General features: G+C 33.7%; 3 protein-coding genes, 1 long non-coding RNA gene and 2 pseudogenes across 6 annotated transcripts; all 6 read right to left on the bottom strand.

Moving 5' to 3' along the window:
- Positions 1–1,518: 1,518 nt before the first annotated feature.
- On the bottom strand, positions 1,519–2,164 carry LOC145110835 (kirola-like; annotated as a pseudogene).
- A 10,426-nt stretch (positions 2,165–12,590) lies between these two features.
- On the bottom strand, positions 12,591–13,471 carry LOC145112474 (kirola-like). Its single transcript, XM_079048636.1, is given in 2 exon segments — positions 12,591–12,865; positions 13,246–13,471. Coding segments are annotated over 2 exon segments (480 nt in total). The 3' UTR covers positions 12,591–12,611.
- A 1,384-nt stretch (positions 13,472–14,855) lies between these two features.
- Positions 14,856–16,642, bottom strand: LOC145111985 (kirola-like). The gene is made up of 2 exons (XM_079048209.1): positions 15,537–16,642; positions 14,856–15,389 (listed from the first exon to the last, which is right to left on the bottom strand). The coding sequence occupies exons 1-2, from the start codon at positions 15,721–15,723 to the stop codon at positions 15,118–15,120; spliced, it is 459 nt and encodes a 152-aa protein (XP_078904335.1). The 5' UTR covers positions 15,724–16,642; the 3' UTR covers positions 14,856–15,117.
- Positions 16,643–16,834: 192 nt separating this feature from the next.
- Positions 16,835–20,437, bottom strand: LOC145111987 (uncharacterized). Of its 3 annotated transcripts, XR_013710410.1 has the most exons (7): positions 20,215–20,437; positions 20,048–20,134; positions 19,780–19,969; positions 19,566–19,633; positions 19,103–19,236; positions 18,936–19,004; positions 16,835–18,834 (listed from the first exon to the last, which is right to left on the bottom strand). It is a non-coding gene; the product is annotated as an uncharacterized LOC145111987 (long non-coding RNA). The 3 variants fall into 3 exon arrangements; XR_013710409.1 differs by having other exon boundaries at positions 19,566–19,969; XR_013710408.1 differs by having other exon boundaries at positions 19,103–19,969.
- Positions 20,438–22,678: 2,241 nt separating this feature from the next.
- Positions 22,679–23,906, bottom strand: LOC145111986 (kirola-like). The gene is made up of 2 exons (XM_079048210.1): positions 23,668–23,906; positions 22,679–23,173 (listed from the first exon to the last, which is right to left on the bottom strand). The coding sequence occupies exons 1-2, from the start codon at positions 23,849–23,851 to the stop codon at positions 22,902–22,904; spliced, it is 456 nt and encodes a 151-aa protein (XP_078904336.1). The 5' UTR covers positions 23,852–23,906; the 3' UTR covers positions 22,679–22,901.
- A 1,556-nt stretch (positions 23,907–25,462) lies between these two features.
- On the bottom strand, positions 25,463–26,108 carry LOC145115937 (kirola-like; annotated as a pseudogene).
- Positions 26,109–26,495: the final 387 nt, after the last annotated feature.

Genomic DNA, 26,495 nt, shown 5'->3' with positions numbered 1-26,495 from the left:
ACAAATTTTTGGTTGCTTTACACAACATTATTAGTTTGATAAACTTACTTAATATTTTAAGACAACACTTAAACGTGTAACACAATAACGTAACCACTTTTTCTTGTTTTTAAGGTTGCAATTTGCATAACAATTTATTATCTATAAATATAAATATAAAATCTCACCACAATCCCAACATATTATACATTCCTGCCACAAAGGAAAATGTTGTAGATATTTACGGTTTCAATGGCTAAATTACAAGAAAAAAAATTCAGAACTGACTTTTTTGTCAATATAACTAAAATTTAGAGATTTTTTTACAGATTTCCTTTCTTTTTCTTTTACCACAACTATAAAAGATATATATGTTTTCTTTCATCACATGCATTTAAAACTCTTATAAATTTTCAATTTCTTTCTGATAATTATTAAATCATTGTAATTTTAAAATCACACATTAATAATTTGTATAAAACTCTTAATTTTTTAATTTAAATACAACGTTAAAGGGTTAAATTAAATTGAAATGACAGTTAAACCTATAGTATACTATAAAAGAGATTTTTTCTTTCACCATATATTTGAAACTCCCGTTATTTTTCATTTTTTTCTAAGAATAGATCAATTTCATCAAACATGTGCACCAATATTTTTCAGTTGATGAACCGAATGATATATTGTTTGGATTAATTAAGCTCATCCATATATTCCGAGTGGTGGTATGCTACATGAGGATTCTACCTTTGGAATATAGACGGTGTTTTATCAAAACATCAATTAAATATAATCTTACGAAATAATTTTAGATCATAAAGATACAAAACATGTAGAATTTATGTTTGTCTAGCAGCAAAATAAGATGGAATTGAGAAGTCACATCGTAGAGGAAGATAATATTTCCGATGAGACGATGATTAGTTGCATAAACATGTGTTTTACGTGTTATTACAGAGACTCGGTCTAATTAAATAATGATATATATTAATTTGTTTGAGTTATGTCCAATATTGCGTAATGTTTAGTATTTTTTTGTAGTGCCTAGTTAAATAATGATATATATTAATTTGTTTGAGTTATGTCTCATGCATGTTGCATAATGTTTAGTCTTCTTTTGTAGTCGGCATTTTTATATTGCAACTTACTGGTTTCTTATGAGCTTAAGGCTATTTTAGTATGTTAATTTATTATTGCTATTTTCTCTATATTATTTGTGTAGATTGATCATAAATAGACAAATAATGAATAATTTGTTTTAACTGGAAATCCAAAGACAGTTTCTCACAACACCAATTATTGGGAAACGAGAATACTGATGCATTTATAAATACATCGAATATCACATTACTTCAAAGAGATTCTTGTATAAAATACTACACCCCCGGGCATGTTTCTCTCCTTATTCACCATCTATGTATACGTACGTAGTAATTTATTCTTTCATTCAATTTAAGAAACATGCACACATACATGCATTAAGAGACTAAAAAGAGAACCTCCCTCCATTAATTTCCTTCTTTTATTAATTAATGTGGAAGTAGAAGAACTAGAAGTTGCAGAACTACTTAATTAGTGCTGCCATGGCCATGGGCATCCAAGTCCTTGACCAGATCACAAAGGTAGTCCATCAGAGAAGTTGGATATGGTACACTCACATCAGGCTTCTCAAACTCAAAGGTCCAAGTAGCCACCTGTCCATCACCCTTTTGTTCAACATGCAATATGATTGTAAAGCTCTTGTATAGCTCCTCCACTAAATCTCCTCCGATCCGATTACCTTAAACACAGCCATGTGGTTTTCCTCATTCACTGCTTCAATTATCTGTTTACAAATTTTTCTTTTTCCCTCTTAATATTTTTCAAGCAGAGATCAATGCAAAAGAAATTATCGTTAGTCGGTATGTCATATATAGTTTTGAACTAATGATCCATGATGCATTATGTACTATCCAAATCAATGAAATAACCAGAACTAGGATTTGGTGTATGAAGTACCATGAGTGTAGTGCCAAGAGATGACAGATCCAACGGCTCCCCTTTCACCATCATGCAGTTCACAGTCATGAACCTTATTAGGGGCTATTGCAACTATCTCGTGGGGTTTGTGCCTGAAGAGATCATGGAATACATCTCCCTTCTTACTGATCTCTACATAACCAATTAACTTTCCAGATAGAGCCATCGATCTCTTATGTATTTAACTAGATTATGACCCGCGTATAACGCGGGGGACATATAAAAAAATACATATAAATGCAAAACTAATCCTAATAATTAATCAATGTTTTCAAAAAATTATTAATTTACAAGGATAGATGTTTTATTTGTAAAATTATAATGATTAGTTAAAATTAATATATACATTGGAATATCTGATCGACGTTCTGTATGTGTGGATATTTGATATAACATAGGTGTACAATAGTTAATTTAAACTAATCATGCAAAATGTTTCGAAGATACGAACGTTGTTTAAAAATTGTAATCTTAACCATATATATATGTGCTAATATTGATTCTTGTAATTGTGATTTACACGGTATAGACAACATCAACATCAATTTTTTTTTTTGTTTTAATTTTGCTAAGTTTTTTTTTCATTTAATAGTACTTATTATATGTGCTACTTTGCCTCTAAAACCTGAAAGAAAATTCTAAGTAAAATAATGACTATAAACAATAATTACTTAAAACTTACATCAAGAGACATTCAAACGATAACCAATTCCAATGCTTGAAAAGGCTTCAGCACCATCAGCTAAATTGTCGGGTAGAAACTATAAAAAAAATAGTCAAAATGTTGAAAAAAAACTACAAATTGACATTTTTAGCATTCTTTAGAAGATAAGATACTATATAATGGATAACAATATTATAGAGTGAGTACCTTCTTTGCCAACTTTCTCCATGGCGTTAGCAATAAGTTCACCGATCTCCCTTTCTCTACACATACACACTCTTCTTTGAGCTTTTTTTGTTCCTAGACGATAACTGAATGATCGTTTATTGTTTATATTGTAACACCCAATGTTTTCAAAACAATTTTTCACTTTTTAAAACCATATAAATTCATCCACAATTGCTTTCAAAAACAATGTATCAATTTTATCTCACTACAAATCCCAAGATCAAATCATAATAAACTCTGCGGGTGTGTGTACAGATCATGCCGGCGCCTTCCCGCGATCACCACTGGTACCTGAAACACATAACACATAACACCGTAAGCATAAAGCTTAGTGAGTTCCCCAAAATACCACTCTAACACATATTAGCCACTCGAGGCTATGACTCTGCTGACCCTCTGGTCAGTGTGTCTCAGTGGGACCCTCCAGTCCCAACTCTCTGTGGGCTCTTTAGCCCTAACTCTATGGACCCAAAGGTCCTAACTCTGATAACTCTGGGTCATGCATATCACATATCACAATAAATCTCAACACATAAATAGCATACAAATACACTGGCACATAACTATAGAACATAACACACATTAGCCACTCGAGGCTATAACTCTGTGGGCCCTTGGGCCCTAACTCTGTGGACCCTCTGGTCCTAGCTCTTTGGACCTTCCGGTCCTAACTCTGGTATACACACAGCATAAATCACATAGAAATAATGCCGTGCCACAAATCACATAGATAGCATACAATAACTCTGTCACATAACTCTGTTACCACTCTAGGTAAAGTATAGTGAGAAGACTCACCTCGGGTAACTCGGTAAAGCTCGAACTCTGTAAAATCAGGTATAGCCTCCGCCTAATCATGTAAAATATATACTCTCAATCAATACATCTCTCAAGACTAGACTATTCCTCCTCTTAGTACTCTCAGAAGGGTAAAAGACCATTTTACCCCTCTCATAACTCAAAGGCCCCACTATAGACCAAACCCTAAAAGTCAACCAAAAGTCACCTCCGGGTTACGCTGCGCGTACCAGATGTGTACGCTGGGCGTACCCGGCAGTCTCTCAGAATCAGGGAACGCCACCCCGTACGCCGCGCGTATTGGGATTACGCCCGGCGTAAATCCCAGTTTCAGTCCCTTAGCTCTTGAGGTCTTAAACAGTTAAGACTCACGTCCAGCTTTTAGATCTGACCATTTTTAAGCCTCTTAATCCATAAAGTCGATGACTTTAAGCCTTTGCATGGCTGAACAAGTCACTAACACCCAAAATATACCATTTCCTAACACTAGAAAGCCCAATACTCAAGCATAATCTCATATCAGCGACCAAGATAGAAACTGTATGGATCTAAAACATAAATATCACTGAAAGGGGACAGATCTTGGACCATGGAGCACCTTACACTCATAAAGTCTCCACCTTTGGGACTTTTAACCCTAGAAATGGCCCATGCAACAACAAACCAAAAGAAGAGGAAAGCTATGAACTTTATACCTCTAAAAGCAGCTCCTTCCTCTGTAGATCTCAGATCCAAACTTGCACTTCAAGCTCTAGCCTCCACAAGCTCCTCTCCTTCTTCTTCACTAACACCCCAAGGCACTTTTAGCTCCAAAATCACACATACTCACTAAGGACGATGGGAAGTTCTCTCTTAGGGTTTTACTCACTGCTAGGGAGGCTGAGAAATGAGCCTTAGCATCCAATATATAGGGCACAAGTCTGCTAGGGAGGCTGAGAAATGAAGCTGCAAATTCTGATTTATTAATGTCAAAAGTTCGTTGGCACCATGTTTCTCATAAATCGGCATCTCTGGTCCAACCTTCTCGAATCGACATGCTCCAGCTGGGTCCAAAATTTCAGGCAATTCATTATTCGTCCCAATCTTCAAGACTAATCCACAATCATCATTATCTACGTATTTAATACATTGTCCAGCAGGGTCAAAACTTTCAACCAATTTATTATCGGCCCACTCTTTGAAAGTAACCCACGATCAGCATTATTTATACACGACAGTCACACCACACCACAATCAATGTCACTATTAATTAAATATGCGACCATATTCAGCCCATCGTGTAAAGATGAACCAATTATATATATATATATATATATATATATATATATATATATATATATATATATATATATATATATATATATTAAAGTTAAGAAGAAAATGAATAGTAAACTTGTCATTTTTTTGGCAGAATTGGTCCGTGTATTATTATTGGGCTTCAAAGTTAGGAATAATAAATTTGGATGTTTTTTGGCAACTTTGCTCCTCATTCTTTAACCATTTTGACATTTTTGATCCTTGCAACCAATATTTTTACACTTTTTAGGAACCTTTTAATATTTAAAGTTTGGCCACAAAACTTTAACGGTTTGACAACTTTAATCCCTTATCTAAAAAGTTGCAAATTCCTACCCCTTTAATTCTTTAGCCATTTTGACACTTCTGGTCATTGCAGTCAAAACTTTTACATTTTTTCATAAAAACTTGATGTTTTTTGGCAACTTTGCTCCTCATTCTTTAACCATTTTGACACTTTTCGTCCTTACAATCAATATTTTTACACTTTTTAGGAACCTTTTAATCTTTAAAGTTTGGCCACAAAACTTTAACGGTTTGACAACTTTGATCCCTTTTCTAAAAAGTTGCTAATTCCTACCCCTTTAATTCTTTAGCCATTTTGACACTTCTGGTCCTTGCAGTCAAAACTTTTATATTTTTTCATAAAAACATGAAAAAAACAGTCAGGGGCAAAGTCCGGGCTTTTCATCCTTGCACTTTCTACGTCTGTCATATTTATCGATTCGCAAACAACATTGAAAGCTTCTGGCCCCCGCGTCGCGGGGGTAACCTTTCTAGTTAGTCAATTAACAATGTCCACATAATACAGAGGATTTAAAACGGAACCCTATCATGTATGAAACATTTCAGTTTAGAACCGAACCGGTGGTTTTGAATCAGATTAGTAACTCAAGCGTTGGAACCGGTTTAGGTGAAACCGGATTGCGAAATGAATCACAAGCATAGACATTGGAAAGTAATTTTTTTGATTTTTTTTCGCCAAACAGTCATATAGCCGTTGGTGAGCCTTTTATTGTCAAAATGACCCATTTGGCCCTGATTTGTTTATAGAAATTCATCCAAGTATATATATTTTTTCAGGTGATGAATAGATTGATGGATTTGTTTGGCTTAAGTTTATGTGGTAGATGAAAAAAGTGGACAAACTTTTTTTAAAATATAATTAATAAATAAATAACTCAAAAATAAACAAAAATAAATGGATAAATACAAAATAAACTTTTTTATATTTAAAATGGGATTCATTGTTAATACTTTAAGTTAATACTTTTAACCTAAAATATCATCATATCAAAAATATCAAACCATTTTCATAACTTCACTCAAAACATAAAAACACGGCGGGTGGTAAGAATTTAACTTTTAAAATCCGACCTCATTATCAAAAACAACCTCTTAAACCTGTCTTGTTAGCATTACAGTTGGTGAGCATAGTCGTTGTAAGAGTGACAATGTATTTAAACATGTTAGGACACAATGTTGTATAGAGCTTATACATATAGATATCATTTTAATATATATATATATATATATATATATATATATATATATATATATATATATATATATATATATATATATATATATCGGCAAAATTTAAACCATTTAAAATTTTGTGTTTATTAATTCAAATTAATCATGTGAGGACGCAATGTTAATAATTAATATAAACTGCTATTCAAATTTATAAACTATTATAAATAATATTTCAAATAAAAGAGGTATATCCAATATTTGAAAATCTTCATATTTGCGTTTCTTGCAAAACAAGCTAGGAAACTTGCCAAACAAGTGAGGGTTACAAAAGTGTTGCCTATTCAGAATTTGATGTAACGTTTTTTTTAGAAAATGTTGCATTAGGGTCTGCTGATGCAACCTTTTTTTTCTTCAGAAAACGTTGCATTAGGATCTGACTCATATGACAACGTCTAATGTAGCACATTTCACGATGCAACACTTTTTTCTAATAAACCCTACTTTCCATTACTAGGTTCAAGGTCATGGCCATTAAACCCTAGCCTAGGGCACAAGTAATCAAAATAACCATAGAAAACAAAAACAATAATTTCCCACCTTTTAAACCCTAGTTTTCGAAAACCATAACATGCAAACAAGATTTTACACAAATCAAATTGGACCTAATAGTGAAAATAACTACGAACTAATACATTGATATTATCTAAGAACATATAGTAGCGGAAGCATATAACAATTTTCTGGTGAAATATTCATACTCTTGTTGCAACTACTAAATAAATAAGAAACACATACCTCTTCATTGGCCAAAGATCTTCTAGCTTGTGATCTTGTTGTTGCAATATTGCGTAGATGCCAATGATCGAAAAGTAGAACCCCTCTAATCGAATTGCACCTAAGAACTCCAATTGAGAAAAGTGACAAACCCTAGGAGAGGGGAGATGAAAAAGCCAAACCCACAAATACTATAAGGGTTTAGTTTTCGTCAACCTTAGGGAGAGCAAGGGGAGGCCAAAATTTAGCTAGGGTTTCGAACATCTAGGGTTTGATCTCTAGCTCCTGATTTATAGGCTTCCAATTGTTTAATGCCAAAGTAGCCATCTTTTTGCTGAATTCGCCCTTGAATTGTTTCTATTAATTAAACATTTTAATTAATTAACATCCAGTCCCTCCAATTAATTAACTTCTAATTAGTTACAATTTAATTTCTAATTAATTTATCATACGATAACAAATTAATAAACTAATTTCTCCTAAATTATTTTTGTGTTTTAATTGCTCAATTAGGTTTTAAGGGTAACCCAAATATTAACAATAGTTATGACCTTGGACACTATTTCCAACATACATACATATGTTAAAGTACATGCAGTCACACATAACCATAGTTACACACACTCACAACCATATATATATATATATATATATATATATATATATATATATATATGTGTGTGTGTGATCATATACATAGACACAACCACAATACTTGGAAATTTTGAACTCTTGTGAGTATAGTGAAGGTGAGAAGAGATATAAAAGTGAATTAAACATCAAAAAGTGATATAATTGATAAGAGAAAACATAAACAAATCAAATATATCACCAACTACAGATGAAGGTGAAGGTTAAATAGCTTCATATGTGTCGATAGTGAATACTCAAGAACTTTAGGTTAAAATCGATGGGTATAGAATGACACATTCTGTTAAAACAAAATTAGGAAGCAAATCGAATTGTTTTATTTAGTAAAAGATAGTTCAAGAGTACCTTTGTTGTTCCAATTCCCATTGATCTCACTACAAGAAATTAGGGTATTTACCCACACATAAATTACCTACACATATTAAATGTAGGTAGATACCTACACATATTTTTTTATGTGTGGGTAAATCTCAATAATATTTTTTAAGAACATCTACATTTAATATGTGTGGATAATTATTTTTAGTAACACAATGTAATTAGAAGGAAATTTGCCTCCAAGTTTGATAGTCGATTGTATGTTAAATTACCTACACATAGTATATCTTTTTTGTAATGTGTAGGTAATTGCCTACACATATTTAAAAATAAACATATGTGTAAGTAAATATTATGTTTTCCCAACACGTAATCTTAATCTATAAATGTGTATTTAAATGTATTACATAACTTCTAATCAAAAAATGACATGGTAAGTTAATTTCCTACACATATATAAAACCATAATATATGCGTAGATAATTATAACTAGTAGTTACAAATAATAGTTGCTAATTAAATTTGTAAGTAAAAGTTTTCTATTTTTGAAATGAAAAAACGACGTGTAAATTGATTTAAAAAAATAAGAAATAAATTAACAAAAAGGATATAAGATCACCGATCAAGACGTGGAGGAAATTGGCAATGAATTATCAGCGAATTATCCGGCCATTCTCCCCCAAAGCGGCAAAAGCCCATTCTCCCCAAATAATTTAAACTGTGTTTTCCCCTACCGTTAAATGTATATTGGCCAAAAAAAACCTAAATCCCGCTCATCTCGTAACACTCCTTCGTCGCTCACCGTTCTACAGCTTCACGATTTGCGTTTTAGCAATTACCTATTTTTCCCCACACTAAATCCCCTGCCGAAACAATTGAAATTATTAACTCGCGTTATCTTGTTGCCATCGTTTTTCCGACTGTCAGTGTTGACACTGTTTTCGACCAATAACGTCGTCTTTTTTTCTTGACGGCGCTTTCTTAGTGATCTCGTCTAGGTACTCTTGAACCCTCGCTTTGTTGTTTCTGCACTTTATTTTCTTTTGCCATTGACCGCCCTACATTTATCTTCTTTCTGTCTAGAATTTTTTAAATGCTTTGATTTGTATTGATATTGGTATGAAAAGTTGCGTAGGCTTTTATTATTACTGAAAAATTGTATTTATTTGTAATTGGGTTGAAATGTATTGTTGTTTGTAGGTGGAAATGGAGGTTGACGTGGTGATGATATGCAAATTGCTTGATTTGTAATTGATTGAAATATCATGTTCTTTAGTGTTTGTTCTCACAGATGGTGCAATATTTCATGTTATTATGTTACACTATTACTTTTTTGGTTTATGTAAGATTGAATTTCTCCTTTTCTTTTCCGTTTACTTTCATATTGACAGGATAAACTTTCATATTTACAAGCTTAGAGAGCTTTGAAGAGGAAGTCAATGGCTTTAATCAAGAGTATGTGCAAGGCTGTTTTTACCACCTTATATATAAGTTTTATTAATTGTAATAATTTTCCATGTGATTTGCTTATGTTATTTGTTAGTATATCTCAATGTAGCAAAAGTCGTTAGGTGCTAGTTGGGATGTTTCATTTCTAAACAAGTGTCATGGTCTCCTCACCCAAGAAAGCCGACTTATTACAAACATTCTATGTATTCTTCTTTTCAAACCACCAGGTATGTCAACATAATGTCAACTATTTTGACTTTACAGTCCTTTTCATTTACAAACTGGTCATCATTAATATAGGGAAATGAAGATGTCATGGTTCTGGCCACGAAGAGGAAAGCTAGTGACCAAGTGTTAATTGTATGTTTTAAGATGCAATTGACAAGTATCATAAGATCGGTCATGTGTGAAAAGAGTTTCGCATTGAAATGGATAAACTACTTAAAGCCTCTGGTCCTCTTGTTGCTATAGGAGTGCACCACAGTCGCTCGAATCTGATGCATCTTCGCTTCTTTGTGACTAAAGTTGACTATTACTCTAACCAACCACATCAACGTCAACAATTTCGTCCAAATGTTGGTGATGCTCAAGTCAAGTGTAGTAATATTTGCACACAACAAAGAAAAAAAGTAGGAAAATCTTATCTATATACAATGGTTGTGTTAGGTATATGGTCTTCAATTTCATGAAATCTTAGGGGGTGTTTGGCTTAGCTTTTCAAAGGCCAAAAGTCATTTTTGGAAAAGTTGCAAAAAGTCAGGTTTTCCCGACTTTTCCAAAAAGTTGATTTTCCTTCTATCCAAAATCCAAAAATAGCTTTTAAAAGTCTTTTGCCAAACATCTTTTACCATTGATCTTTTCCTAAAAAGACTTTTGGTCTCTCAAAAGCTAAGCCAAACACCCCCTTAGAGATAACTTTTGTTGATGTAATATTTGTAACAAAGATTAATGTATTTCCATTCCAAAAGAAGTTTTTTTTACCGTCAACTCCTTATTAAAAGCAATAATAATTTATGTTGTTAACTTTTATATTTTATTTATTTTGTTTTGTATATTGCATATATCTTATCTTTACCTACACATATAACAATTATTATCCACACATATCGAATGACACGTGTCACTAACACTTTGTATGGGCGTGCCACATAATTTGACATGTCATCGGCCACATCGTTGACAACTCAAACAATTTCTAGTACTTCTACTTACACATACTTACTAGTTTTAGCCACACATGTATGTGTAGGTATAACTTGCTCTATACTCACACATAACGAATGTGTAGGTAATGATCTATATATACAGGCATGAGCCAACATATAGTGACACTTAATTTAGGTATAGCTAAAGACAACTACCAACACATAGAGGTCTTCTAGCCACACATAACATGTGTGGGTAAACACCTAAATTTCTTGTAGTGTCTAGATGTAAAATAGAAAAACAAAACAAAACAAAACAAAACAAAGAGTTTCAGCTTAGAGGAAGAACACAAATAAAAAGTTTTAAATATGGAACAAAGTTCCAACTCAGTTCTGGAGTTCAAAAAATAAGGGTTTACCTGATATTGGATTATGAATGTCTTGCATATGAAAATGAGAGAAAAAGAAGGTATAAGGTGGCAACTCGAATAGAAAGTGGTGATGCCGAAGGAGATGGTGGTTAATGGAATTTGGTGATTTTCTTGAAGAGATGGAGAGAGGGGCAGAGAAACATAAGGTACAAATAGTGGCAAAGATAGCGATGAAGGTGAGGTTTGGTGTTGTTTTGAAGTCCGACAAACATGGAAGTCTGAACCTGAACTATAATGGCTTCCTCCAAAGTAACCGACACTACTTCGCCCACCCTTCCATTCTTCTCCTTACTCTCCATCCACCAAATTACTTCGCCCACCCTTCCATTCTTCTCCTTATTCTCCATCGATGTGGCTTAGAAGTTTTTGATGAGAGAGAAGAGGATAAATCTGATTTCTCCATACTAAATAGTTTGAGGAGGAGAGCTTAATAGTAAGCATATGAAGAAGAGTATTCATAGGGATATCATGTTCTGTTGCCATGGAGATCGAGAACATGGACAGAAAAACCAGTAGAAAAAAAAAGAGGCGTAGTTAGGATTTTTGTTTTAGAAGAAGGATCTTTTATTTGGTTGATACGATATAAGACGTATGACCCCAATTCTTTTCATATATTTTACAAAAGATTACAGGGCATATAAATACAAATAATGAGAAGATAAAAAAGGAAAATACAACAGGATAATAAAGAATAGAATCAATATAAAAAAGGGAGATTATCCGTTATCGTTGATAGAATCTCCGATCTAGGAAAGAGATTTTATTGTCGGACGCCTACATACCGAACCACCACTGATCTCCTCCCCCCGCATAACCGCCACTGAAATCCGCCGCCATTGATTATACTCTACTCATTTTGATTTTGATCTTCGTTTTCTGTTTGGATCTATTTTTAGGTTAGGATTTTTTATTCAAATCGAGTGATAGAGAATGGTGGTGAATGGTTTCTTCAAGATCTATGTTTCTTGATTTTAGGTTTTGATGACCACACATAGAAAATAAATCCAGAAAAATAGAAGGATTAGCTTATGTGACAAACCACATAAACCAATCCTATAACTTGTTAAAATAAATTACCTAAATATAACCGAACCTGCATAGTTGACTTACCACACAAGACAATAATGAATTATTTGTTTTGGAAATCTAAAGACAGTTTCAAACAACACAAATCATTTGGAAACAAGAATAATTATACATATATACATCATACATTACATTACTTACAAAAAAGATTCATGTTTACGCCAGTAGCACCACCCATTTCTTACTCCTTACTCACAAGCGACGTGGTTTATTATTTCAATCGGAGAAAAACACATTCATATCGACTGACACTTAACTTCCTTACGTTTTCTTCTTTAAGTCGAAGTTACATCACTACTTAGTGCTGCTATAGGTATCCAAGTCCTTGATCAGATCACAAAGGTAGTCCATCAGGGAAGTTGGATATGGTACACTTGTGTCAGGCTTCTCAAACTCAAACGTCCAAGTAGCCACCTCTTTATCACCTTTTTTGTCAACATTTAGTATGGTTGTAAAGGTCTCGAATAACTCATCCACTAGATCTCCTCCGATTACCTTGAACACAATTATGTGTCGTTTCAGACGGAAATCCATAACTAACTGTTTTACTGACGATCGGAAAGAAAAGTACCGACGAATTACCAGCAGACTGTTTTACCGACCGACGGATAAGTACTTTGACCAAGTTTAACTTATTTATTGAAGGAAAGTGGTTGAACAAATTTAACATTTTTATTCCTATTGATTTCCGTCTTTGATCCATCGCCAAAGTTAGGGTTTATGTTTTTGTCACTGGTTTGTCGACCACTACTAGAGTACTAGGTATTCATTCCGTGATTATCGACGATCTATTATGTCAATAAAAAATTAGGGTCCCTTCTGGTAGTGATATATATTATAGTTTTGAACTAGACAACTATTTATGATTTTCTATCCAATTTTCAAACCATAAAGACACCAGATTCTACAAAAATTATTAAACATGTACAAATGGATAAAGAGCATGATTAGGGTTTGCCCTATTACATACCATGAGTGTAGTGCCAAGAGATGACAGATCCAACGACCCCCCTATCACCATCATGCAGATCACAACCATGACCCTTATCAGGGGATATCACAACTATCTCGTTCGGGTTGTACCTAATGAGGTTGCAGATATCCTCCTTCTTACTGACCTCAACATGACCAATTAACTTTCCACATAGAGTCATCTCTCAAATTAATGTCACAACCCTAAGCCACTTGTTTACAAGATAGAGTTGATGAGTCTGTGGAAAATGTTGCCAACAACGTTGGCTTGAAATACAAATTTTTGGTTGCTTTATACAGCATTAATAGTTTGATAAACTTACTTAATATTTTTAAGACAACACTTTGTAAACGTATAACACAATAATGTAACCATTTTTTCTTGTTTTTAAGGTTGCAATTTTGTATAATAATTTATTATCTATAACCTTAAATATATAATGTCACTCACAATCCCAGTATATTATACATTCTTGCCACAAAGGAAAATGCTCTAGACCTTTACGGGTTTTAATGGTTAAATTGCAAGAAAAAAAATCAAGAGTAACATTTTTGTCAATATAACCGAAATATAGAGATTTTTTTTTTGTAGATTTCCTTTTTTTTTTCTTTTACCACAACTATAAAAGATATATTTTTTTCTTTCATCACATAAATTTTAAACTCCCATTACTTTTAAATTTTCTTTCTAATAATTATTAAACCATTGTCATTTTAAAATCACACATTTTAATAATTTGTATAAAACGCTTAATTGTTTAATTTAAATATAACATTAAATGGTTAAATTAAATCGAAATGACAGTATACTATAAAAAACACATTTTTTCTTTCATCAGATGCATTTGAAACTTTAATGACTTTTCAATTTCTTTCTAAATATAAATCAATTTCATCAAAGATGTGTACCAATATTTTTGAGTTGATGAACCGATTGATATATTGTTTGGATTAATTAATTAAGTTCATCCATATATTCCCGGTGGTGGTATGCTACATGAGGATTCTATCTTTGGAATATAGACGGGGTTTTTTCATAACATCAATTAAATATAATCTTACGAAATAATTTTAAATCATAAAGATACAAAACATGTAGAATTTATGTTTGTCAAGCAGCAAAACAAGATGGAATTGAGAAGTGACATCGTAAATATATACGAGGAAGATAATATTTCCGATGAGACAACGATTAGTTGCGTAAACATGTGTTTTATCGTGATATTAACAGAGACTTGGTCTAATTAAATAATGATATATATTAATTTGTTTGAGTTATGTGCCATATTGCATAATGTTTAGTATTTTTTTTAGTGCCTAGTTAAATAATTATATGTAATAATTTGTTTGACTTATGTCTCATGCGTGTTGCATAATGTTTAGTTTTTGTAGTCCTGCATTTTTATATTGCAACTTACTGGTTTCTTATGAGCTTAAGGCTATTTTAGTATGTTAATTTATTATTGTTGTTTTCTCTATATTATTTGTCTAGATTGATCATATATAGACAAATTATGAATAATTTGTTTTAACTGGAAATCCAAAGACAGTTTCTCACAACACAAATTATTGGGAAACGAGAATACTGATACATAAATACATCACAATATCACATTACTTCAAAGAGATTCTTGTATAAAATACTACACCGCCGGGCATGTTTCTCTCCTTATTCACCATCTAGGTATACGTACGCAGCAATTTATTCTTTCATTCAAATGAAGAAACACACATACATGCATTCAGAGACTAAAAAGAGAACCTCCCTTCATTAATTTCCTTCTTTTATTAATTAATGTAGAAGTAGAAGTAGAAGTTGCAGAACTACTTAATTAGTGCTGCCATGGGCATCCAAATCCTTGACCAGATCACAAAGGTAGTCCATCAGAGAAGTTGGATATGGTACACTCACATCAGGCTTCTCAAACTCAAAGGTCCAAGTAGCCACCTGTCCATCACCCTTTTGTTCAACATGCAATATGATTGTAAAGCTCTTGTATAGCTCCTCCACTAAATCTCCTCCGATTACCTTAAACACAGCCATGTGGTTTTTCTCATTCACTGCTTCAATTATCTGTTTACAAATTTTTCTTTTTCCCTCTTAATATTTTTCATGCAAAGATCAATGCAAAACAAATTATCGTTAGTCAGTATGTCATATATAGTTATGAACTAATGATCCATGATGCATTATGTACTATCCAAATCAATGAAATAACCAGAACTAGGATTTGGTGTATGAAGTACCATGAGTGTAGTGCCAAGAGATGACAGATCCAACGGCTCCCCTTTCACCATCATGCAGTTCACAGTCATGAACCTTATTAGGGGCTATTGCAACTATCTCATGGGGGTTGTGCCTGAAGAGATCATGGAATACATCTCCCTTCTTACTGATCTCTACATAACCAATTAACTTTCCAGATAGAGCCATCGATCTCTTATGTATTTAATGCCACAGCCCTTCAACCACTGATATAGAAGAGACAGTTTAGGAGTTTTTGTGAAAAATATGGCCGATCACAGTTGGCCTTATATACAAAACTTTGGCTATTAGTTTCTGCAAGTTCTTATCTCGCATTTAATACGGAAAACAGATATCTCATTAAATACTCACGTCACCTGTTGGTTGATAATCAAATGCGTAATTCAATGTAAAGTAATTGATGTCGTTCATGATTGAGTTGCACCACGTGAACTCGTGGTGCAACTGATAGCTTATTTTATTTCCTTATTTTTATTAGTTTATTTTAGATTTTTAGCTCTTTTTATTAGTATTGCATTGTATATTCTTTATTTTCTTTAGTATGGATCGTACCGGGTGCTTTTTATGTTGCATGAGGAATTTTGCAGGGTTTTGGAGCTTATTGCGATTGTGGATTAGAGTGAAGACAGACTTGTGGGCTCTCGAGGCGCTATTGGGCTTGGCGGATCCACCAAAGGAGATTTGGGCTTAAAAAGATAAAGGCTTGGATAAAGTGGGCTTGTGAAGATGGATCATGGATAATTAATTTTGGGTTTGGAGCATCCACATTTGAAGATAAAAGATGATTGGCTGATTTGAATTACATGGATATGGAGGGGACCAAAGGAATCTTTGGTAGTGGAAGGGTGGAGTGGTGGAATGAAGGACCAATAGCATAACAACAACATTTGCGCAGGTGGAATTTTCGTCGCGCGGGTACCCGCGCAACTGCCCAGTTTGGGCATTTTGGTCATTTAGCTCACCATAACCTTGGGGGATCAGATCTGGCAGCCATAACTTCGATTTTACACCATTGGAGACTTGTAGGAGGCGATTTTTGAAGCTCAATACTCATTTCTCTTCATCTTTGCAAGATTTTTGGTAGCTTCTTTATGCAATTAGACTTTTGTGATTGTTGTTCTATTGCCATGAGTGGCTAAACTCTTTATATTGGTTAACTTTGGTTAAAACCTTTGAATGTTTGTGGGTTTTTGAAGGATTCATGCTAGATTATCAATTATCTTATGTTTATGGTTCTAGATCATATTTCTTATGCTTGTTTAATGCTTTGATCATGAGCTTGGCACTTGAATGAGCTATTGTTAGTTTATTTCTTTGGTTTTGCATTGAATCATTGAATTAACTTAGAACAAGGGCTTTATGATGGTAAAAATCATCTCTAGTTTATGAATCATAGCTCCTTTATGGATGTGTAAGCATTGACATCCTCTAGGAATTGGGGATTCCTTCTTTCTTAAGGCTAATTAACTTCTTGGGTTCAATTGCTTCAATTAAACCCTTGATCTTGATTAAGAGGGTGTGTTGTGGGCTTCCCCAACCTCCATACTACCTAAGAGGAATCTTGGCATATCATGCTTCATGATTGCTATAACCAATTTGGGATGAATGATAAGCTTCATGTTGAATCCTAATGATAAGCACACAAATGTTCATTGTGTTGAATTGCCTTAGTTAACCAACTCTCTCCACTTTGTGAGCATCTCACTATCTTGCTTAATTGCAAGTTTTTAGTTATTCAAGTCTTTTAGTTTTCAAGCAATCATAACACCCCCCCCCCCCCTTTTTTAGTTTAATTGTAGTTAGTTAGTTTATTTACTATAGTTCTTTTAGATTGCATTGGTGATTGAATACAACCATTTCCCCGAGGATCGATACCCCTTTTTACCATTATATTACGTTTTATTTGCAAACAAATGGTGTAATTTGCTTGGTGGACTTGACATTTCCCATCAAGTTTTGGCGCCGTTGCCGGGGAAGTTGGTTATTGTTATTTGATTGTTTATGCCTAGGTCTACAAGAACCGGTGAACTACTCTACAATCCGGAAATTGAAAAAGAAGCAAAAAGGTTGAAAAAGTTAGCCAAACAAGCAAAGCAACAACAACTCGTTCAAGCTTCTTCCTTTTCTCCACTAATCAACATAGAAGATCAAGTTCATACTTCAAGTGATACCGACACCGAGCCGAGTTCTCTAATTGTTGGTCATTCCTTTGAAGACATTCCGTTTGAAAACTACATAGCCATGAATCACACTCCACCTCACAATCCCAACCCAAACAATCAAGATGCCAATACCCCACCCCAACAACCAAGACAACAACAACAAGAGCCTCTCATTGATATGCCACCTTGGAATCAAGCCCTTCCTCAAAACCAACCTAATTATCAACCACCACAACCACCAAACCAACAATTCCACCAAAACAACCAACCTCAAAACAATGTTTTTCAAGTTCAACAAGTACATTATCCTAATCAACCCAATTACCAACACCCTCCAATGTACCAAAACCCAATGTACCCCCAACAACAACCTCCTTACAACCAATACCCTAACTACCAACCTTATCCACCACCAATCTACAATCCCCAACAATACCCATACCCACCTTACCAACAACATCCTAATTACTTGCAACAAACTCCCAATTACCCCAATCCACCCAATCCCCCTCAAGAGTTGACACTTCGACAAATGATGGAGATGGATGTTACTCACACACCTCTTGGTATTGTTTATCCCGCAAACCGCCGAGGGATTGAATTGAAGTCAAGTTTCATACATCAACTCACCAAGTTCCATGGTTTGGATAGAGAAGATCCTCAAAGGCATTTGAAGTCCTTTCATATGATATGTGTTAGCATGTTGCCCGAAAATGTGACATTGGATGATTTCAAGCTAACCGCCTTCCCACTCACCTTGGAAGATAAAGCTAGAGAGTGGTTATTCAACTTACCACCGGGATCTATTCACACATGGGAAGAGTTACTCAAAGCCTTCAATAGCAAGTTCTATCTCACCTCCCGAATTTCAAGCCAAAGAAGTGACATTTTGGGGATTCGTCAAGGGGAGAATGAGACTTTTCATGATTTTTGGGAGCGATTCAACAACTTATGTACAAGTTGTCCTCAACACAATATACCCGAACAACTACTTCTTCAACAATTTTATGAGGGTATGAATGAAAAAGATCGAAGGATGATTGATGCTTCAAGTGGTGGTGACATCTTCAACAAGACACCTCAAGAGATAAGATCACTTTTTGTAAGCCCCAAACACCTTCACAACATCAAGAAATAATACATTAAGATTCAAAATTTCACCGGTACAAATACTTTAGAGCAATCAAGAAGGTCGAGCAAAGTTATGAAATTATATACCAATTAATCGACTTTAGATGAAATTGAAAAGATATTCTAAATCTCTACCAATGACATGATCTTGAATCACTAATGCAATCAGATAAAAATAATACGTGCATCAGAATCATATCCATAATAAATATAAATCTTGAAGATGTGTTAAACGAATCAAAATACATGCATACCTTAATCAGTAAGAAACAACAACTATTTGTTGGCTTTGGGTAGAACTTGCATTGAGATGAAATCGTAGTACACAACTCGTGTGTAGACTCGCTTCTGCTAATGCATCTTGGACAAATTATCCTCATCGCTTCGGCTAAAACATCAAATTCCAAAAAGAGAAAAGATATTGCAGTATAACTCGAGGGCATACTCAAAAGGATTTGGATTTCTCTTTTTAGTACTGTAATCAGATATAACTTGTTTCTCTAATGAAGCAATGCTTTATTTTGAGAGAGTAGCACCAAAATGGATTAGGGATGTGATGTTATTTAGTAAGAGCATTTCTCGTATCTTTTTCAAAAATTGTACTTTTAACCCACTGACATCTATCCACCATATTTAGGTGAGGGAATGAACGGAAAATTTCTCATATTGATACGAGTCTTAGTCTCAATACAACTTGTTGCAAATAGAAGAGCTAACCTTATGGAACCGTATAGCTTATTGAACATGTCTTCTTTAACTTTTTCTACTTGGCAAAGAACAATTGTCTGCACAACAACAACAAAAAAAAGAAAAGAAAAAGATAATTTATTGTGAAACAGATGAGAGACCATGGAAGTAGAGATGTGGTGGCATTTAGTGGATAGCTTAATGAACGACATATGGAGTGTCATGACATTGACAATTTGTGAACCTGTTTCCTTAAGAAGCTTTGCAAAGTGCAAACCATTCTTTATCAAAGAACCATCCAGGGGCTACAAGCAGTGGTTTTGGCTGGATTCGTCTGTATAGATTGTCAATTATACCCCTGAGTTCAATTAAATCGTTCCCATACTGTTCAGCATGGACCATGGCACCAACACCATTACCACTCAACTCATTTCCTACACCAATAAAGAATATGAATGTACATATCATATATAAATAAAAACAAATTTAAGGATTTGAGATGAATGAAGTACCAAATTCCCATGAATGTATTTGATACCCTGAAAATATGATACCACCAAACCTTGGACTGCTTTTGTAAGAATCGGATTAGATAAATCCTGAAAATATGATACCACCAAAAAAAATTATTTTCATTTACTTTGTGTTACATATATGGAAAAGTGTGTGATGTGTTTACCAGATTTAGAGCAGATGACGATCCCCATGGGCAATGATTGTAGTTACACTTGTCATCAGGACACCAATCGATAGTAGCACAAATGTAATTTGCATCCGTATGTGATATTGGTAAAGTTCCATTAATTACAAGTTCTGACTCTTGAACATATTGTGCCGAAATTGCAGAAATCGATGCCAGAACTTGACTTCTAGCTCAGCCTGGTTACAATTTAGAGCAAAAAAGAAACTGTTAGGATGAATACAGAAGAGCAACAGTGTATGCTGCTTGAATGGCCGTGTTGATACCTTTTTAAGGAATTATACTTGTCTTTTGTTAGAAACAAATTATAGTGTTCTTGTAAAAGTGTAAAAAAGAAAAGAAAATATGAATTGTTTTTTTCGCTTTATATATCCGTGATTTGAGCAAATTTGTTCTTTCCAAAGAGCAATTTTCTTGTTGTGTTTAACATTTCGAGCAAAAATCACAACAGTTAAAGCTAAGTAACCGACAACACTATTGTTTAAACGAAACCTGCTTTGTTTGAATATCAAAAATCAGATCCCAATGCATTGATTAATAATATTATTTTAGAACGACATACGTCAAAATAAGATTCTTATAGGCCAAAAATTAACTCTAACAAATGGATTGAGTATGCAAAAACTGCATTTGCTGTTGATCCTCGGATTGCTTTCTTTTGTTTATAGAATTGTTAAATTGATTAAATGAGAAGACTGAAACTTCATAATATTTAAGATATTTCAAATGTATTTTTAAACAAATTACCTGTCATCTATGAGGTAGGGCAGTTCTCCTTTAAATCTCGTATTATTGTTCGAACACTCATATTGAAACCTAAAATCATAGACATATATTGTAGACAAATATGAAGATGGAAGCTTTGTTGTCACCAAATTGAAGATTAGGGTTCAAGAAATAGGTACTTACGCCTGTATTACAGTCGATGGGGGATACGTATATGTAGTGTCATGATTGAGTTGCCGAGAGAGAAAAGATGAAGACGATGAACAAAGGGGCGTCTGGGAAAGGAAGTCGACGAAAGGCTGATTCAAATTTGGAGATTGAATCCTGATTTCTTGCTATTAGTGTGCTGATTTATTGCTATTAGTGTGCTGATTTATTGCTATCAGTGTTAGAAATTTCAATAGCAGGAAATTACAACGAAATCAACAAAATCAAGATAAGATTTTTGAAAATTGATTTCATGCACTAATCAAGGGACCGAGATTTGAGGATGATTGAAGATTTAGAAGATAAATTCGTGATTTTCCGATTGAAGAGGAAATTATTTGACTGTATAAGTCCTAGAGGGATAATTTAGGAATTTTACTTTGATAAAATGAGCGGGAATATAAGCTAGGATAGGGCTTAGAGAATGCCACGTGGCATAAAAAATACTTACTTATTAGGATAGGGGATATACAACCATCTGAAAGGACCCAGGGACCAAAATGTCAATATCATAAACAATTGTGGCCAAAGTCTGAATGGAAAAAAGTTTACTGTTCATTTGGCTTTCCAAAAATTAATATGTATATATAATTAAAATACCTACCCACCACCAACACATCCTTCACCATCCTTTCTTTAATTGTTGGAACACACCCACAGCCACTGAAATTGCTACCTATAACATTACAAACCACAACATCTTCTTCCCTTACTCGACAACCTCCACCTCCACTGCAAAACCTTCAACTACTTCAAAACATGCAAAACCGTCTCACCAACAGGACCTAAAGGAGCCACTACCACCCGTTCATATTCCCGTGTGCTTTCTAAACCGATCAATGGACAAAAAGAACCTACAAGCAAGAAAAGAACAACATTTGGTCACTAGACGTTGGAGGTTTTGCAATTGGGAGGGATTTAGAATCTAGCCAGACATGGGGAAGGAGAGGAGTAAGGAAACGATGATGATAGCGATGATGGAAGTTGTCTTTTTTTTTTGTTTTGTTTTTTTTTTTTGACAAGATCTAGAGTGGCATATTTAATTATTCCAGCAAGGTCTGGAGCGACTTGCGTAATTTTTTCGGCGTGATCTCACTACTCGAATCTACGATCTAGGAAAGAGATTTTATTGTTGGAAGCCTACATACGGAACCACTACTGATCTCCTCCCCGGCATAACCGCCACTGAACTCCGCCGCCATTGATTCTACCCTACCCCTTTGATTTTGATATTCGTTTTCTATATGGATCGGTTTTTAGGTTAGGATTTTTTATTCAAATCAAGTGATAGAGAATGGTGGTGAATGGTTTCTTCAAGATCTGTGTTTCTTGATTTTAGGTTTTAATGACCAAATCCAGAAAAATAGAAGGATTAGCTTATGTTTTGACAAACCACATAAACCAATCCTATAACTTGTTAAAATAAATGACCTAAATATACCCGAACCTGCATAGTTGACTTACCACACAAGACAATAATGAATTATTTGTTTTGGAAATCTAAAGACAGTTTCAAACAACACAAATCATTTGGAAACAAGAATAATTATACATATATATGTCATATATTACATTACTTAAAAAAAGATTCATGTTTACGCCAGTAGCACCACCCATTTCTTACTCCTTACTCACAAGCGACGTGGTTTATTATTTCAATCGGAGAAAAACACATTCATATCGACCGACACTTAACTTCCTTCCATTTTCATCTTTACGTAGAAGTAACTCAACTAATTAGTGCTGCTATAGGTATCCAAGTCCTTGACCAGATCACAAAGGTAGTCCATCATGGAAGTTGGATACGGTACACTTATATCAGGCTTCTCAAATTCAAACGTCCAAGTAGCCACCTCTTTATCACCTTTTTTGTCAACATTTAGTATAATTGTAAAGGTCTTGTATAGCTCGTCTACTAGATCTCCTCCGATTACCTTAAACACAATTATGTGGTTTTCATCACTGGCTGCTTCGATTATCTGTTTTGAAATTTTCTTCTTTCCCTCTTATTACCATGCATAGATGCCAAGAAATATGTCATTCAATATCACTCTAGAAGAAGAAAAAAAGTCATGTGCGGCAATGGTTTCAGTCGGAAATCCGAAACTAAGGAAATCCGAAACTAATTAACCGTTTTACTGACAAAATATTTTGTTGGGAAAAGCCTCGTAGGTAATTATTACCGATGGAAATTTCTACGAAGTGTCGACGATCGGAAAAAAAAAGTATAGACGAATTACCGGTGGACTATGTTTACCAAATGAAGGATCACTATAAGAGTAAGGTATTCAGTTGGTAATTATTGACGAATCTATTCCGTCGATAAAAATAAGGGTCCCTTCTGGTAACGATATATGTTATAGTTTTGAACTACACAACTAGTTATGATGTTCTATCCAATTTCAATCCATAAAGACACCAGAGTCTAGAGAAATTCATTAAACATGCATGTATAAATGAACAAATAAAAACAAAATTAGGGTTTGCCCTATTACGTACCATGAGTGTAGTGCCAAGAGATGACAGATCCAACGGCCCCCCTTTCACCATCATGCAGATCACAGCCATGAACCTTATCAGGGGATATCACAGCTATCTCGTTCGGGTTGTACCTAAAGAGGTTGCATATATCCCCCTTCTTACTGACCTCAACATGACCAATTAACTTTCCACATAGAGCCATCTCTCGAATTAATGTCACAACCCTAAGCCACTTGTTTACAAGAGAGAGTTGATGAGTTTGTGGAAAATATGGCCAACAACGTTGGCTTTAAATACAAATTTTTGGTTGCTTTACACAACATTATTAGTTTGATAAACTTACTTAATATTTTAAGACAACACTTAAACGTGTAACACAATAACGTAACCACTTTTTCTTGTTTTTAAGGTTGCAATTTGCATAACAATTTATTATCTATAAATATAAATATAAAATCTCACCACAATCCCAACATATTATACATTCCTGCCACAAAGGAAAATGTTGTAGATATTTACGGTTTCAATGGCTAAATTACAAGAAAAAAAATTCAGAACTGACTTTTTTGTCAATATAACTAAAATTTAGAGATTTTTTTACAGATTTCCTTTCTTTTTCTTTTACCACAACTATAAAAGATATATATGTTTTCTTTCATCACATGCATTTAAAACTCTTATAAATTTTCAATTTCTTTCTGATAATTATTAAATCATTGTAATTTTAAAATCACACATTAATAATTTGTATAAAACTCTTAATTTTTTAATTTAAATACAACGTTAAAGGGTTAAATTAAATTGAAATGACAGTTAAACCTATAGTATACTATAAAAGAGATTTTTTCTTTCACCATATATTTGAAACTCCCGTTATTTTTCATTTTTTTCTAAGAATAGATCAATTTCATCAAACATGTGCACCAATATTTTTCAGTTGATGAACCGAATGATATATTGTTTGGATTAATTAAGCTCATCCATATATTCCGAGTGGTGGTATGCTACATGAGGATTCTACCTTTGGAATATAGACGGTGTTTTATCAAAACATCAATTAAATATAATCTTACGAAATAATTTTAGATCATAAAGATACAAAACATGTAGAATTTATGTTTGTCTAGCAGCAAAATAAGATGGAATTGAGAAGTCACATCGTAGAGGAAGATAATATTTCCGATGAGACGATGATTAGTTGCATAAACATGTGTTTTACGTGTTATTACAGAGACTCGGTCTAATTAAATAATGATATATATTAATTTGTTTGAGTTATGTCCAATATTGCGTAATGTTTAGTATTTTTTTGTAGTGCCTAGTTAAATAATGATATATATTAATTTGTTTGAGTTATGTCTCATGCATGTTGCATAATGTTTAGTCTTCTTTTGTAGTCGGCATTTTTATATTGCAACTTACTGGTTTCTTATGAGCTTAAGGCTATTTTAGTATGTTAATTTATTATTGCTATTTTCTCTATATTATTTGTGTAGATTGATCATAAATAGACAAATAATGAATAATTTGTTTTAACTGGAAATCCAAAGACAGTTTCTCACAACACCAATTATTGGGAAACGAGAATACTGATGCATTTATAAATACATCGAATATCACATTACTTCAAAGAGATTCTTGTATAAAATACTACACCCCCGGGCATGTTTCTCTCCTTATTCACCATCTATGTATACGTACGTAGTAATTTATTCTTTCATTCAATTTAAGAAACATGCACACATACATGCATTAAGAGACTAAAAAGAGAACCTCCCTCCATTAATTTCCTTCTTTTATTAATTAATGTGGAAGTAGAAGAACTAGAAGTTGCAGAACTACTTAATTAGTGCTGCCATGGCCATGGGCATCCAAGTCCTTGACCAGATCACAAAGGTAGTCCATCAGAGAAGTTGGATATGGTACACTCACATCAGGCTTCTCAAACTCAAAGGTCCAAGTAGCCACCTGTCCATCACCCTTTTGTTCAACATGCAATATGATTGTAAAGCTCTTGTATAGCTCCTCCACTAAATCTCCTCCGATCCGATTACCTTAAACACAGCCATGTGGTTTTCCTCATTCACTGCTTCAATTATCTGTTTACAAATTTTTCTTTTTCCCTCTTAATATTTTTCAAGCAGAGATCAATGCAAAAGAAATTATCGTTAGTCGGTATGTCATATATAGTTTTGAACTAATGATCCATGATGCATTATGTACTATCCAAATCAATGAAATAACCAGAACTAGGATTTGGTGTATGAAGTACCATGAGTGTAGTGCCAAGAGATGACAGATCCAACGGCTCCCCTTTCACCATCATGCAGTTCACAGTCATGAACCTTATTAGGGGCTATTGCAACTATCTCGTGGGGTTTGTGCCTGAAGAGATCATGGAATACATCTCCCTTCTTACTGATCTCTACATAACCAATTAACTTTCCAGATAGAGCCATCGATCTCTTATGTATTTAACTAGATTATGACCCGCGTATAACGCGGGGGACATATAAAAAAATACATATAAATGCAAAACTAATCCTAATAATTAATCAATGTTTTCAAAAAATTATTAATTTACAAGGATAGATGTTTTATTTGTAAAATTATAATGATTAGTTAAAATTAATATATACATTGGAATATCTGATCGACGTTCTGTATGTGTGGATATTTGATATAACATAGGTGTACAATAGTTAATTTAAACTAATCATGCAAAATGTTTCGAAGATACGAACGTTGTTTAAAAATTGTAATCTTAACCATATATATATGTGCTAATATTGATTCTTGTAATTGTGATTTACACGGTATAGACAACATCAACATCAATTTTTTTT

This window comes from Lactuca virosa, chromosome 5 (assembly GCF_052849685.1).
Source record: "Lactuca virosa cultivar CGN04683 chromosome 5, Lactuca_virosa_CGN04683_v6, whole genome shotgun sequence".
In the NCBI taxonomy this organism is placed as follows: domain Eukaryota; kingdom Viridiplantae; phylum Streptophyta; class Magnoliopsida; order Asterales; family Asteraceae; genus Lactuca; species Lactuca virosa.
Note: the sequence above shows the minus strand (reverse complement) of the source record. Positions and strands in the feature narration are given on the sequence as shown.